Below are 17196 nucleotides of genomic sequence, written 5' to 3' on the forward strand. Positions count from 1 at the left end.
TTACATATTTTTCTGTTTCTGCTGTCAGACAATAGAATGAGCATGAAATAGTGACTGAAATGCAATCCAGTAAATCTGCATATTAGCTAGCAGTCAGTTGAGAGCCATTCACCAAACTGCTGCTCTGCACTGCTAAACTTTTTGGTATTGCGAAATTCAGCTGTATTTCTAAGTTAAATAATCGCTCAGAGAGAAGACAGAGTCAGGACCAATAGAAAGTCCTGGTCTCATTAATGTCTGTGTCATGTCTGAAGTCAGCTGTTTTGCTCCACACTGTCAATCACAGGCACAGAGAGAGTCTTCTTCCTGAAGGGGGCGTGGACAGCAACAACTCAGCGTCACTGAAAGTACAGACACTGAAACAGCCTGTTTCAAACAGGACTAAAATGAAGAACTATAGTCATGATGAAATGAATCATCTTCGCAGTATTTTGAGCTAAAAATGTAATCATTCTGGGGACATGTGAGATTTTTATTACTTCCTTGAAAAGAGGCACAATATGACACTTTTAAGGCTGATGGCTAAATAATGGCTATAGGGTGACTGAGCAATTAGTCGTTAGCTCCAGTCTTAGTGAGTTCTATATAAAACATAATAAATCTTTGCTGAGAAAGATATTAGGAACAGAAAATCAACTTCTTTGTATCTATTTAGATCACTGACAAATTGTCAAAACACAGGGGGTTGTGATTTTGCCTCGCTATGGTTACTGGTTGGATAATAATTTTACACTGCTGGAAGTCCATTGTCTATAAACAGTCGACTGAACTGATGTGTAAAACGGTTTCATATGAACCAGTGACATGTAGACTATGTTGGAGAGAAGACATCTTTTAGTATGGGGCCTGCTCCATTGTGATAAAAATGTCCTGTGATCTGTGACCTCCACTTATTTTCCCTTACAGCTGGACAGACTTTCTGTGGCCTCCAGACCAACTGTATTTGATTACAGTATTGAACGGACTGAACTGGTAATCCGGAGGAGCTGATCTCTGTATCTTGCCTGATGGACCAATGAAACATCACTGAACAGTGTCGGCTGTCAAATCACAGTAAATCTGCTCATTATGTCTGAGCACCTTCAGTTGTACTGCTGATTGTACGGGGCTTTACTCTCTTCGGGGAGTTACTAGGTGATTGGTTGAGTCGCTCTAAACATGGATTTGGGTTTTGTTACTTCACTTGTTTTTATCAAACATAAACGCAGCAGCTGACTCTGGTTTTGTGAGGTTATCGCCAGACTGCTTTGTTTGTTTGGTCTCTGCGTATTCTGCTTGGTTAATGAAAAACTATTTGTCTTGTGGTTGAATATTTCTGTCATGAATATGAATGAAGAGTTTCTGAAACAACAGGCAAGTGTTTAAGTTTATACCTGGCTTGTTTCTTATTAGTGTGACAACTGTAGAAACAAAGACTCATTTCACCAAGATCTAATAGTGATGATGGGAGAGTCAAATCGCTGCACAAAGTCTTCTCCAGCACATCCCAAAGATTCTCAGTGGGGTTGAGGTCTGGACTCTGGAGGCCAATCCATGTGAAAATGATGTCTCATGCTCCCTGAACCACTCATTTACAATGTGAGCCCCATGAATCCTGGCATTGTAATCTTGGAAGAAACCCATTCCATCAGGGAAGAAAAACTCCATTGATGGAAAAACCTGGTCATTCAGTATATTCAGGTAGTCAGCTGACCTCATTCTTTGGGAACCTGACCAACCCCAGATCATAACCCCTAAAGGCTGGTAGGCACTAGCCATGATGAGTGAATCACTTCATCCACCTCTCTTCTTACACTGGTGCACCCATCACTTTGGAACATTGTAAATCTGGACTCGTCAGACCACATGATTGACCACATTTGTTCCTTGAAGATGATGGTTCACCACTATCCTTCAGGTTTTAATAATGCGTTGGACAGTTCTTAAACCAAATCACCCCATGTTCTGGCTTTTTCCTTGCAACAGAGCTGAAAAATGCAAAGTTAGTATCACCCAACAATAGAGCCACAACAGCTGCATTAATGGGAAAAGGGCAAGTTATTGAAATTCAAATAAACTGGAACCATTCATTAAAACTTAATAAACTGTGTGTTCAGACACTGGCACATTTTTAGGCATCTCATATATCATTATTTTCAGTATTTGTTAATCAGGTGAATATTGTTTGATTAACAGATATCAGACTGAACTACAAGGAAAAAGGTGGCTTAAACCAGCACATCTGTTTTGGGTTTGTTTGACAAAACCACTTATATTTATCAGCCAGTCACCTCATGTTTCATTGCTAATAACTGTATAAACGCTGCTTTTTCATCCCATCACCACCATCATGAGAACACAAGAATTAATAGACCTAACATAGAAGAACATAGAGTCTTCACCCTTGTATATACGGGCTGTGAGAATTCAGGAAACACACAGCAGGACTAATCTGTTTAATGACTCCTGCACAAAGGGATCATTTCAATCTCGGGCCAGTAAAGGCTTAAATAGTGTTGATGTGTTTTCCTCACAGCTGCATTTATGAACCGACTGCCGACGACACTGAAAAGACTTGAAGAGGGAAGCGATATACTTCCCTCTGCAATCAGATGAAGAGGGAAGTACATTGGATTTCACACAGAGTGTTACGTAACCACATGGTCTATATTAAACACCATTTGATGATCCTTATTCTGGTTCCATCTTTTTCTGCCTCCACATGTAATCAGCGCTGTAACGTTTGGAAAGAGCACCATTCTGAAATGTTTTGGACATTCATCTGCTGTCTTTTTACTCTTTATTTGTCAGTATGATATATCCTGTTAGTTTGTAACATTGCTGATTCAGTGTTTGGTACAGTGGTGTGCAGAAAATCTTCGTGTTTTGGTTATGTTTCTGAGCTTCAGCATAGCAAATAAAAAATATACTTCATGGCAAGCACCTAAACAGCAGCTGAAAATGGAGTTTTTGCCGCCCTGCAGGGCTTCTCACCTCGCTGTAGCAACACAGAGCTGCACTTCAAGGAGATGAGTTCCTGAATTAAACTTGACATGCTTATCTGTCATGCCAGTATGCTTTATTATTTATATCATACAGAATAAATCTGGTTGAAAAATACCTTCGAAAGAAACCGTCTGTGTTTTATTCACTGTAAACAAGTATAGTTTCTAGATGTTAAAGCAGTTTCACAACAATTTAATGGCTTTACTTGCAGGTAATAGCTGCTTTTGAGACATATTAAACAGATAGCAAAACTGTGATGATTTTTTTTTAGCCTGAGTTCACGGAAATAGGTGATTTAAGTGTAATATCCGCCATGATATTATATTGGTAATGAGGAAATGTCGTTGCTATGCTTTAGAGAACTGGAGGGGCTGCTGAAGCAAGAAGATGCCTCCATTATATTGCTACTTGTCCTGGATGGAGATTATTTTTCAGGTCACGGTCTGATTTGTTTCATGGGCAAACTGATGGAATAGCAAAAATTATAATAAAACAGCGCGACTCATGGCAGTGAGACAGCACCCAGGTGGCTCTTCAAAGAGGGGATTGCTCAGAAAGTCACCTTAAAGTAAATGGGTTCCACTTGGTGCTTGATAGCGTGAGCCTTTCCCACCAGGGCCAGCACTGACGACACCTTCTCCGGGTCGTGGAGGTTCTCCACCACAGTGTTGATGGCGTTCATCACCCTGCGGGCGTGGTGCCGAAGCTGGCTGCTCCGCTCCATCTCCTCCGGATCCTCCATGTCCTGGAACTGGCTGAAATACTGTTTGGCCGACGGGAAGTTGACAAAGAACCTAAGGAGGCAAATACATTTCATACTGATTAGAAAAATGCTAGATAGATATTTTTTTCTAATCCATGTTGGCCAGTTAAAGTGAATATTTCAGTCTGGAGCACGAGGTTTGAGCTATTTTGGCTCGGACTGTCTGACCTCGGTGATCCCGATTTTTAATTTAGCACTGCCACGAGGTTTGCAATTTTGGTTCAGTTCTGAAATGTTTTTTTTAATGCATTGCAATAAAAGTTGGTGCAGACTTTTTTTACTTCCCCTAAGGTTGATCTGTAATAACTTTGGTGATCCTCTGACTTTTTATCAGGTGCATCTTTATGTAAAATATTCAGTCTGTGCAATATTTATGACATTCAGGAGACTGGACTGGACTCCTCGTTCTGGGTTTGGAAGATGTTGCACCTCTCATCCAAGCGACTTCTATAGTTCTGAACTTATATATTAGATGTTATGTTATTTTCCACATACATACATTCACTTTTTCGTTGCAGTGATGGGTTTGTAAAAATACACAATAAAGCGCACATAACAAAAATCTCTATAAATGAGACCATGGGATATTGTGCAACTTTTTCACATTTACAAATGTGAGGAATACAGCAATGCAATTTCTGTATTATGAAATATATGTGAAAAAAACAAAAATGATTTTCTTTTTTTTTATTTATTCCACTTTTAAGCAGTTTATTGTAGTAGTTAAGACATAAGTCAATACATATCATTAAAATTTGGGATATAAGAGTTATAATGTTGTAAAGCAAATAAAAATACTTCAAAAATTGCACTACAATCTGTAAAAATGTAAGAATATGTCCTCGCCAACTTGCACAATGGCAGGTCTTAAACCGTTAAGCAACTGGTCAACTGATTTATGTTTAGAGCACTTGAAGCCATTTCTCACAAATGTTCTGAATTATTTACAAACCAAACAATCGATCAATTGATAAAAAACAATCAGCAGATTAATCGATTTTGAAAATAATCATTAGTTGCAGTTGGATGCAAAATAGTTTAAATCTTGCAACTATCTTCATACTTTAATACTGGAAGCCCATTTTCCTGATGACCTACATTTTACTTTGCACTGTTGCAGTGTGTTATTAGTATATTTACTTAAATAAAGGATGTAAATACTTCATCTACCCCTGAAATGAAGCACGTCTTCATAGGACCTTTTCAGCTGAACAGTTTTTAAAAAGCACTTTACAATTTTTGTCTGCAATTCGCCCCCCAATTCAAAGGGTGTCGGAGCTGTCATCTTAATCAATTTGGTTCAGTGTTTTGCATAGAGACACTTCAGCATGTGGACAGAAAAGGTCAAAGACAGAACCACCTGGCCTGTGATTAGTGGAAAATCTGCTCTAACACCTGAGTCACAGCAATTCCCTCTCACTCGCTCCTGTTTAAAATTTCAGATCTTAAAAAGATGACAACTTATTCAAAGTGAGAATGGACAAACACAAGAGGCCTGTGATGACGGTGCATCACTTCACCAGTGGCTCCATCTATTGTCTGATACTCCAGTAAACAACAGATATAAAGGAAAATACTTTTTTGAAACAAATCAAAACTTTCACTAGTTTCACTTTGGACACGAGTCACCTGCTGTTATACGATTATCTTGTAATGTTAATGTCATGTTAAGACATAAGGCCCAAACGCCGAACAAAACTCACCTCCAATTTCTAATTCTGTGATAAAATAGAGGCAAAATTTAAGAACAATTAATGAAATATCTATATACAGAAACGTTTTATTTCATTATGATTCCAATTGGAAATATTGTGTTTGGTTTTTTTTGCTTAAAAAAACTTTCAAATCTTTAATGTGATATTTGCTCATATTTTTCATCACTGAGCATCTCGAGGAGATTTGTTTTAATTTAAGCAGTTTTGATCTTCCACGAAGAAAAAAAAGTTTTGTGGCTTGCTTTACCCCGTCTGTAGCGCCATGCTTCCTCTCAGTTTCTTCTATGAAAACAACACAAAATAAAAACCATTCAAAAAGAGGCTTGAGGTAATCTACTATCTTTTTTGCTTACCATCAAATAAAATTTGAATCCCAACATCTCAGGTGAAATGCACCGCAATCTAACTAACATGTTCTTATTTTCTTTACCAGTTTGCAGTGAAGATGACCTGAGAAAAGGAGAGAGAAATATTTCTGCTTTATATAATTTTCTGCTTGTATATTGCATTTTTGCAATAAAAAGTTTTTTAAAAGTAAGAATATAACAAACAAACAAAGAAAACCAGATTCATTATCCTGAATACAAAGAGCAGAGAAAAACATTTTGACTTCACATTGTTGTAATTATTTATTTTTTAATTGTTTTTGGCAATAAACCGAACAAGACGACAGCTATTAATTTTAAATGGGACAAATCTCATCAGACACCTGCAATAAAGCCAGTAAAAATCTATCATTGCGAGAACTGCACATGCAACATACCTGAAAAAAATGAATGGCCTAAGGCTAAAAAATGATTATCTTGCTTTTTTCATCTCACTTGCGACCAAGATGCCACCTGAAGTCAACCTGCGAACAATTTCCTGAATCCTTTACATTCTCTGTGCACCAAAAATTTGAATCAGTCTCTCTGAGTAGGTTTTGACTGAGGTGCAGAGCAACTACTCACATGCTTTTTCCTGCCTGTAAAGTGAGTAATTCTTCTCTGCAGCAGCAGCAATAGCAGTGTGGCAGGAAGCTCCCAGAAGAAACCTTTACAGGGCAGAAACGCTGATGAGACCCTGCAGCTCGGATTGATCAGATTCTTTGAGCGTCATTGGATGCAGGTGTGCTGAAAGGTGGTGTTTAATTTTCAAGCCTGTCTCGCGCCGTGAATGCGAGTGAACCAAACTGAAAGACACCTACTGGAATCAAAATATTAGGCAGATTAGAAATGTCTGTATTGTGTTGTTGGATTCCTTAATGACCTACTCATGTTAGGATAATGTTCCTTTACTGAAATTTACAGAAAGGTAAGGAATAATAGCTTTTCTTCTTGCATGAATGGTAACAAATCAAGTTTTAATTAACCGTCACAGCTGAGAGCAGCAGACATGTATTTTATCTCTCTGCTTCTATGGATTAAACTTCTCCGATCTTTACTTAAATCTGACAGCAGTTGAAAGTGATTGTTGTGTTCTAAGATTTCATTCCAGACTTATGTATAGAAATGAGACAAAATAGAAATCAGACATAAGACTCATTTGCACAACAAGGTCCAAGACTTGAAAGGGCTTCGATTACATCCAATGTCAAAATGAAACGACACACATTATCGTCTGTTGAGGTTCTCTAGAGGTGTTTTCTGATTAGACAACTTAATTTATCAGTGTCTTTCAAAAAACTGAAATAAAGTTGTTTAAAAAGATAAAATAAAATTGGGGTGCCAAAAAATACATTCACAAAATTGATGCCTATCTCATAAATAGTAAAAGAGATTTTTAAAATATATATATATATCAATTTGAAAATTTTATCTATGAAATAAAAAATTGTGAAATTAAGATGATTTTTCAGATGTGTTTTAAAAGCTTTTTGATGTAAAAAATACAAAATTCCCAATCTACAAATAAAGAGGTGGAGCTGAGGTATGACTGTCAGCCACAACATTAATTATGCATCACTTCAAGTCTTCATACAATCTAGATAAGGTAGTTATGTAAAAAGTTACCCCATAAAGTTGTCATGAATGGGAAAATGAGCTATAGAGACAAAAACAGGTTTACCAAGCTGTAAACGCATCTATCGCTGCTGTAAAGTTGGCCGTTTTGGGGTTCTAGCCTCAAGTGGCCATTTGAAAAACTGCAGTTTTGACACATTGCTGCTTTATTTTACAGCCCCAGAAGATGCTAACATGCTCACAATGCCAGGGCTTAAGGGGACGTCATGCATGTATTTGGTCATGAACCAAAGAACTAGACACATATGCACTGATAATGCTATCAGATTAAATCTCTTGAGGATCACCAAAAGTATCAGATTTCTGTATTCTGTATTAATATCCGTTTCAAGGAAATTCATCCAATTGTGAGACATTTCAGTCTGGGCCAAAGTAATGGACCAACCAAATGACTAGTATCTCCTTCTCATTACTACATATATGCTGTCTGTCCTAAACCTCTAACAAACATGAGACTCAGTTTCAGCTGTGGCCAACAAAACATTTCCAGTCCAAGCTTTACCTCAGAGATTTTCAAACCTGAGACCTGCGTGGAACAAAACAATTTTCTCTAATGTGTCTGGATTGCGTTTGAGGTCTGCCCAGTGTGAGCTATTTTAGGTGCAGATGTAGTAAATTCCACTCTTCAACCTCCGTGGTGGATGTAAGCAGAGAGATAAACAAAGAAAATGTAAATTATCTTGTGGGATTCCAGTTACGAAGATTTGTTTTGATTCGGGCTTTGACAGTTTTCATCACAGCTGTCTGTGGGCTCACAGTGGCTCGCCGAGAGAAAGACTGAGTAGCAGAGCAACAATGAAGATTCCACAAGCTTAGCTGAGGGGGTCCATGAGAAATCTGACAGATTAAGTATTGCTGGTTTTCACTGACTGTGCAAAGTCTAGTTGTGAACACAGAGCTTTTGAAATTTACAGACAAACGCACTGAAGCAGATGGATTTATATGTGCGTACACACTTCTGCTCTGACCCACTTTAAATCCTGTCAAGGCTGCAGCTAACTAGAATTGCTCGTACAGTTATTTCCCTGTTGGAGTTTGGCCCTCGGCAGCCCTGCTACACTACATCCACATCCCCCAGATCCGATGTCATGCTATGCTTACAAAGACTCGGCTCGCCTGTAGCGCTTCTAACTCGCCTCTACCAGCTGTCACGATACATACACACTCCTTTCCTTGGCGACAAGAACAATTCAGACTGTCTAGTAGCTCTTGTTCAGCTTAGACAAACATGAAATTTAACTGCAGCGCTTTAAGAAAACAGGGCTGTCCTTCAATGTTTTCTCCGAAGAAAAAAAGTTTCTTGTCCTCTTGTGTTAGACAGATAAATGTTTAATCTTTTGAAGCCAAGACATGGTCTTACAGTGCATGCAAAGACAATGTGGCATTATGGGCACATCACCAGCCAGAGAAAAACCTGATGTTTTAGTGAAGGAATGTCTTTTTTTTATCATTCTGTAAAGTTAAGTCTAACGATGGGGAACACTTGAATGATTTTTGATATTGAAGGGTTAACGTGTCCAAATACTGTTTTATAATTTTAAATACACTGCCTGGCCAAAAAAAAAAGTCACCACCTGGATTTAACTAAGCAAATAGGTAAGAGCCTTCCATTGAAAAATTACCACAGTGATGAATATGTCTCAGCTGCAACAACTTATTTAATCCTAGCTGATGCAGTGAGGAGCTTCTCATTTCTTAAACAACCATGTTGGAAGACATATCCTGTGGTCATGGAAAGGATGTTAATCTGTCTCAGAAGGGTCAAATTATTGGCCTGCATCAAGCAAAGAAAACAACTAAAGAGATTTCTGAAACTACTCAAATCACGTTAAGAACCATCCAACGCATTATTAAAACCTGAAGGATAGTGGAGAACCATCATCTTTGAGGAACAAATGTGGTCGGAACAAACTCTTACATGATCGTTAGAAATCAACAGTAGAACTCGCAGCTATGTTAAATAGTGAAAGTAAGAGCAATTCCACACACAATGCAAAGGGAATTCAAAGGATTGGGACTAAACAGTCTTATAGTCCTAAGAAAACCACTGATCAGTGAGGCTACTGAGAAAAAAAAGGCTTCAGTTTCCTAGGTAGCATAAAGATTCGACACTGGAGCAGTGGAATAAGGTCATGTGGTCTGATAAGTCCAGAGTCTATTCCAAAGTGATGGGTGCATCAGGTTAAGAACGGAGGCAGATGAAGTGATGCACTCATCATGTCTAGTGCCTACCAGTCTGTGGGGGTTAGGGTTATGATCTGGGGTTGGTCAGGTTCAGCAACGTTATTTTCCCAAAGAATGAGGTCAGCTGACTACCTGAATATACTGAATGACCAGGTCTTTCCATCAGTGGACTTTTTCTTCCCTGATAGCATGGACATGTTCCAAGATGACGATGCAAGAATTCATGGGGCTCACATTGTGAAAGAGTGGTTCAGGGAGCATCAGACATCATTTTCACCATGGATTGTCCTCCACGGCGTCCAGACCTCAGCCCCATTGAGAATCTTTGGGATGTGCTGAGGAAGACTGTGTGCAGCGGTCTGACTCTCCTATCATCAATATAAGATCTTGGTAGAAAATGAATGCAACTCTGGACAGAAATAAATACTGTGACTTTGCAGAAGCTTATCGAAACGATGTCACAGTAAATGTGTGCCACACTCAAAACCAAAGGTGGTCCAACAAAATATTAGAGTGTGTGACTTTTTTTTTGGCCAGGCACTGTATGTAATTTTTAGGGGCTTAATCAATGACTTTGGAGGAGCTTGAAAATACTGAAAAAGGCAAAATGAATAGCAACCTTTGTTGAATACTTTGTAATAAAAACTGTAGTTTTGTACTTTTCTGTTCTCTGTAAGAGCAAATAATTGATACATCACTATATGCTGCACAGCAACTTCACCTTAAGAGTCCAACAATCAAAATGCCTCTAAGTGTGAAATGATGCAGTCTACACTATATTTTTGAAATAAACTAAAATAAATCTGTAAACTATGGTGAAAATCTTGCAACAAGTGTTTCAGAAAAATTCCGTTAAAAAAGTGGAATTCTCTAATGTTGAAAACTGGAAAAACTGAAAAAAAGATCTTTTTAACTGATTTAAATACAACAAAACTGCATGTTCTTAGTTGTATAAAATACAATGTGTAATGTGGGTGATATTTACAGTTTTGGTCTTTTTTTCATGTGTATTAATACCTTTTCCTGTAATTTTATAAGTTGTTATCTATAATTTAACAGAAGTGAGAAAATCAGTAAAATAACAGCGAATTGATTTTTATATTTTTGATTTTATTACAGTTACAAACTGCTTAAAAACATTTTTTTTAATTTTTATTTTTTGCAATGTGCACTGTCTCATGTGTGTTTTAGTGCCTGGTTGTTTCAGCTGAAACTTTGTCTTATCTGCAATTAACAGGTGAACCTTCTGTGATTCAAACTTGGTATATTTATGCTTGTTTTGTCCTGTACATTATTCACCCAGAAATTATGTTCATCTTGGATGATTCTTTGTCTCTCGATTTACCTTCAGTGCTACCGTGGGAAAGAGTTTATGTAGTGACATGAGCGTAAAGCGATTATGTGGAGGGTGGGGTGATGTATTCGTGCTGGAGACATAATAATAATAATAATAATAATAATAATAATAATAATGAAGAAGAAGAAGAAGAAGCCCATAATTTGATATAGGAAACCGCAGGAGAAAAAAAAAACAGAACTTTTGCTGAGTTGTGAACTTCACTTAATTTATATGTAAATAAAACCAAGCTTGGAGTCTGTCAGAACACCTACAGGCTTCATCCTGTGTCAGCATAATTCACGGATTAGCTACGGAGCTGCTGCAAGCTTTCATTTTACTTTTATGACAATATGAACAACCCATGGCTCACACTGTCATAGTCTCGTATAAGAAAATATCAGCATATAAAGACAGCTATTTGATACAGCACGTGGTGTTTAGGTGAATGGGCTCATCGTACATAATGACGACCAATCAGTGTAGACCTTGAAGGATCAAACTGATGTGTAAAACGCGCAGCAGGCCTGAGAACTGGACTGTCAGTCCAAATTTGTTTCTTCGGCATATTCAAATTGTGTCCACATTGGTTTTAGAAAGTCTGGACAGCAAAACATCCCATGAAATGCAAATTTTATCTCAATTCAAACCATATTTGGAGGTGGGGTTCTTTTCAGTGAACATTAAATTAATCAGAAAGGCTGTGTCTGGTTTTGAGTGACAGCTCAGTGCACTCATAACACAGTCCAGAGACATCTGCATGGTCCACAACAGCAACGGCCTGAGCCACAACACCGAGCTTGAAAGCAGCTGTTTAGAAAATTTATGCTTAATGCCATAGAGAATTCTTCCGTCTTTATAAAGTCTGCGATCTGGATCCGATCTGATCACATGCAAATAACACTGCAGACTCTTGGTTTTGTGAAAACAGTCCGATTTAGTGCCGTCTGAACAAAGCGTAATACACAAACATGCATCACATGTTACATTTCTTGGCTTGGGTTTCCATCATTACTCCCCGACCAAAGGCATTGTCTCTCATTTAGTATTTACTAATTATCTCTAAACTAATTATGCACTTGTAGGATGGGCTGTGTACAGAATATTTTCTTCATAAAGAGGTGCGTATGAATAAAAAAAAACATGGTGAACTACACTAGTTTTCAGATATGTCTGTAAAACTGCATGCATCTCAAGGCATGGTAAGAGACATTTAGTCCCTGTGTGAGCACAGAACTGGCATTTAGTACTTTAGAGAGCTCTGAAGACATTCGCACACCTGCCTCTGCATTTAAATGAAGTCATCAAAGACAAGCAGCACCATTAGTGGCACTTGTTAATCGCACTTTGATTAAATCGGAAGTGTTTCTGTAATTCTTTGAAGAACTACACCGCTGAAACTTCAAAGACGTCTTTTTCACAAGGCAAACTCCTCGACTAACTGCTTTTTTACAGACAAACTAAAAAAATATCACATCTTGTCCTGATTTTAGAAGATCTACCAACAATGTCAAAAGTTAGAACAAATAAAATCCACAAACCAATCAGTCGTTTATCAGTAAAAATCAGAACTATTGAATAAATCTCCATAAAACATACAATGGTGGAAAAAAGTTTTCGGACACCCTTAAAATTTTACACAATCTCAAATACTATGAAATATTTGTGGAAAAATCTTTTTTGTGTTTAAAAGGTGCGGCTGCAATAGACAGATACCAACAAATACAAATGATATTTTTTGTTTATTGTTTACAAGAAAAACTAATAAAACTAAATTCTAGCAAAATGACCCAATACTTAAATTTTTTTATTTTTATGGAACCAATGAATTTTAAGTTTTTAATGGCTTTTTAAAAATGTATTTAGTATTATGGCTGTGATTGTACTAAAAGAAACTGCACTTGAAGAGTGCATCTAAGAGTGATTGCTAATGCAGTATACATGCATATGTATGGGGGTGTCAGAAAACTGTTTTCCACCACTGCACATACACTTACAGGATGAATTCAGATAAATTTGGCGATTTCCTGACTTTTTCTCTAACACCAACAGCACATTGTTAGTCCTGAGTGAAATATCTTACAAAACATTAAATTAATTGCCATGAAATTTGGAGTAGACACTCATGGTCCTCAGAGGACGAACCTTGGATCCCCTGACTTTTCCTTTAGCAACATCACCAGGGTAAAATTGTAAAACTTTGCTGCGTGTTTTAACCATTCACCTACAAAGTCAATGTCATCCTCATGTGTAGTACAGGTGTACTTTGTGCTTCACGTTAATTAGCAATTGTTACCACGCTAAAACATGAATAGAAAATAGCCAAGGATGGTAAGTCAGCCTCACAGATATGTTAGCATGGCTGTAGATTCTTCCTTTTCTCAACATGGTATGTAGGGAAAGAACCTGTATAACTTTTTAAAAAAAACTCTCTCCTTGCATTGAGCAGAGAAGTTAAATACAAATATTTGTTCATTTTGCTCAGCTATTGTTCTTACACATACAGTACAAAATACCTGCAATAAATCACGTGAGACTGGTTTGAAATTCCTCCACTTGAGAATGAAAATGTGCTTGATTCCTCCCATTAGCACCGTTGCTACAGCAATAGCCCATGAATCAAAGCATGCAGGGTTTGAACGTAGTCACAAAGCTGCCATATGCACAGTGTTCTGCCATCGCCTGGGGTGTTCTCACTCTTTGGTGCAATTGCATTTGTACGCATTGGTGAGATCAGCTGAGGGTTTTTGTAGCAGTCTCTTCCCTCCTTGCATCCATCCAGATGGATCGACATGAAAATGTAAGTGGGAGTTCTCGTCTCATGGGAGATGCTGTGAAATGCTCTCAACTTTAAGATCTCAACCACATAGAACTTTGACCCATTGCCAGCCTCAGGATACAAACTGCATGCCAACTGTTGATAATTACACGCTTTGTGCTTCACACAGAGGTGGAAGCATGAAAATGTACAATGAAGTGAGGAACTAACACAAACACTTCAGATTTATTGAACATTTAAAGCTTTTGCACGCAAAAATCTCAAGACTTGGAGGAATAGTAGATCTTTTCTATGTAACGTAGGTATAAATACAATAAGTAATCTTCAGGCATCACACTGGGGTATTGTGATTTTCATTATACTGCATTCTGACATTTTACAGAAGAACTCTGCAACAGATGGAAACAAAAAGCCAACAACCAGGGGAAACATTTGGAAATCAAAATGGATATCCAAAAAAAAAGATTGTATTCTACATTACAAAAGTGCTTTGTGCAAAAATCTATTTGAAAATGCATCTTAAAGGAGCATTTTATATTTCAGTGACAGTTCAGACTACAGCTACTCTATTCAGATGGACCTATACCGAATCTGTTTAAGGAGGTAAAATGCAGTAGGACAAAAGGAATTTAAAAGTATATTGATAGTTTGGTCTCAGTAACTAAAGTAAAATCCGTTTTCCCATCAAATATTAAAAACAAAAACAGTTTTTTTCCAATTTGCACTGGCAAAATGGGGAAATTGGCCTGTTTTCTATTTTTTTGTGTTTGTTTTTTGTATTTCATGAAAAACAGATTATACTTTAATACTCAGACCCCCTTCAAGAATGCATTCATATGTACTCTTTTGCAAGAGAACATCAACACCACTCTGAGTCTGTCTGTCAAATATGAAACTACAGCCAGTAGCAGTTAGCTTAGCATTAGTCTCGCATAGCATCTGTTTGCACAGAGCTGTGGATGCACCTCATCACCATTCTGCTATAGGAGGGGTTAAAAAAAAAAAACAATCACAATCATCTTAGGCAGTGCTAAGCCCAGGATGCAGCATCAGTGCCCCTGCAAAAAAACAAACTGTTCTGATGGAACAATTGTCTTTAAAATTGCTTATTCACCAAAAGAACCTAACAGGCCGGCCCTATTGCACAATTCACATCTTTAGCAAAACCTATCCAGAGGTTATTTAACTTCCTGGCAGCCAGAGTGATGCTTTACTGCCATAAACAAAACCCTGAAGTTTTTACACATCAGCTTTCCTATTAAGTCACACTTATTCAAAAAGCACATTTGAAAACCAAACCATTTTAACAAGTGGTGTGCAATTAAATGAGTAAACTACAAGACACAATAAAATGCAATGACTAGAGTAAAGCAGCAATAAAATAATGAAAGACAAAAGATGGAATAAAGTCAGAGTGTCAAGCTCTACTGGATGCCAAAGAGAGGAGGTGGGTGTTTTGCAGCGGCTTAAAAGTTTGTAAAGTCTGAGCAGTTCTCACATGGAAAGACAAACTGTTCCAGAGATTAAGAGCAGCCACTGTGAAGACTCGATCGCCTCTATTTTTGTACCTACATCTTGGAATATCCAAGATCTGGTTGGTTGACCTCGGTGCTCTAACCGGAGTGTGATAATGTAAGAGTTCTGCTAAATAAGGTGGCGCCAATCCATAAAACCTTACAAACAAATAAAGAATCGTAAAACCAACAGGAAACCAGTGTATGGAGGTCAGTGCTGGTGTTATGTGATCACACTTTGTTGTTAAAAGACAAGCAGACGCATATTTATACCAGCTGAAGAGACAACTGCTCTACACCCACATACAGAGAATTACAATAATCTAACCTCATGGTCAGAAAGGCTTGAGTAACTTTGTGGCACAAATGGGCCTTGGCCTTCGCTAAAAGCAGAAAAAAGTTGATTTTGACCACTAATCTGAAATTTTGAAGGAACTGTTGAAGATCACTCCAAAGTTTTTAACAAAAAATTAAATTGATCTGGTGAAGACAAAGTCATTTAAAATGTCCGGTCAACCAAATATAATGATCTCAGTCCTTCGAGACATTGAAGACATAAAGCTTAAATCCATCCAGGTTTAAATACCTCAAGCAAGAACCACATGGATTTTTTTACTTTCTATGTTTTACAGATTTTAGATTTTATATGGATAAAATTTACAAGACCCAAAAAATTAGCCTTACAGGTGCTGCTAAATGTGTGACACTATGTGTGAGACATAACTGGCATGATTCAAATACAGTAAAACAGTGTCATGTTGTGGTCACACATTGTAAAAGAACTAATTGCTATTTGTAGAAATACAGATTATTTATGTAGACATTATGTACAGTTTTAACATTGTAACATTTAACATGTAAATTAATATTTTTGGTCTCGGATTTTACTAGATATCATCCGTAATTTAACAAAAGAATAAAAATCTCTAAATAAATTAACATCTTAAAAATGATACTTTTTTTTTTTTTTACAAATTTAAATACATTCAAAAAAATTGCAATTTTGCAATCAAACTTTGTAAAAAAAATTATTTACTGATTTATTCACAATTTTTAAAAAATTTAATGTGGACATTATTCACAGTTTTGCTCTGTTTTTTTTTATAGGATCAACATGTAATTTTATCTAGTAGTTTTGGAGAGATGAGTGAAATCCATCCTCTCATTAACTCTGAAATGAATTTCCCAAAATGTGTAACTTTCTTTATTTTTTCTCTCTCTGGGGAAACAATAGAATTACTGAGGGCTGAATGTTAGTTAGTAGAAATTCTAAAGCTCAGTGAGGATTTGCAGGTCTTAAAAATGCAGGCCAAAGCTGGTGACGGTTCATGGTCTGCTATTTGTATAGTTAATGCTGTAGTGAAAATAGTCACTAGATGCAGCCCTAGTTGACTACATTCTGTCACCATCTATGTGCCACTCTGGAGACGTTATGTTCGCTCTGCTGTTTCTTAGCTACGAGAAACTCCAAAGTGTCAATATGTATCAAGACCAGAGTGAACCTGGATCTGTAATGGTAGCTTTGACATCACTGACACCTTTTCTTCAAAGGAGGTAAAATTAGAAGAAAAAAAAGAAAAATGTAAGAAACTCAAAGGAGTGACAGAGGACTGATACAGAAGCATGCAGGGAGGCATTTAAGTGCCAAAGCTTGTAGCTGTCAACCACAGACAAGAGCTCAAGACACACACTCACATACAAAAGATGCTCTCTGGCCCTTCTACTTTATGCCTCGAGGATTCTCGTCACCCCACACCGAAAATCAGTTTTTCTCACCCACATCAGCCTCCAAGGCTACAACTCGCTGTCCATTTTAACAAGCCCTGAAAGGCTTCCTTAATGTAACACTGAGACAGTTTAGCTGAGGACAGTCAAACAAATCACGTCTTTATTCTTTGATATGCACAAAAAAAATCATGA

General features: G+C 37.4%; 1 protein-coding gene across 1 annotated transcript in view; it reads right to left on the reverse strand.

Annotated features, from left to right (window-relative positions):
• The window catches only part of cygb2 (cytoglobin 2), a 31504-nt gene that overhangs the window by 8441 nt on the left and 5867 nt on the right, over window positions 1–17196 (reverse strand). The window contains exon 2 of the mRNA XM_023263736.3: window positions 3548–3779. Coding sequence (XP_023119504.1) covers window positions 3548–3779 — 232 coding nt within the window. The remainder of the gene's footprint in view (window positions 1–3547; window positions 3780–17196) is intronic.

Source organism: Amphiprion ocellaris, chromosome 4 (genome assembly GCF_022539595.1).
Source record: "Amphiprion ocellaris isolate individual 3 ecotype Okinawa chromosome 4, ASM2253959v1, whole genome shotgun sequence".
In the NCBI taxonomy this organism is placed as follows: domain Eukaryota; kingdom Metazoa; phylum Chordata; class Actinopteri; family Pomacentridae; genus Amphiprion; species Amphiprion ocellaris.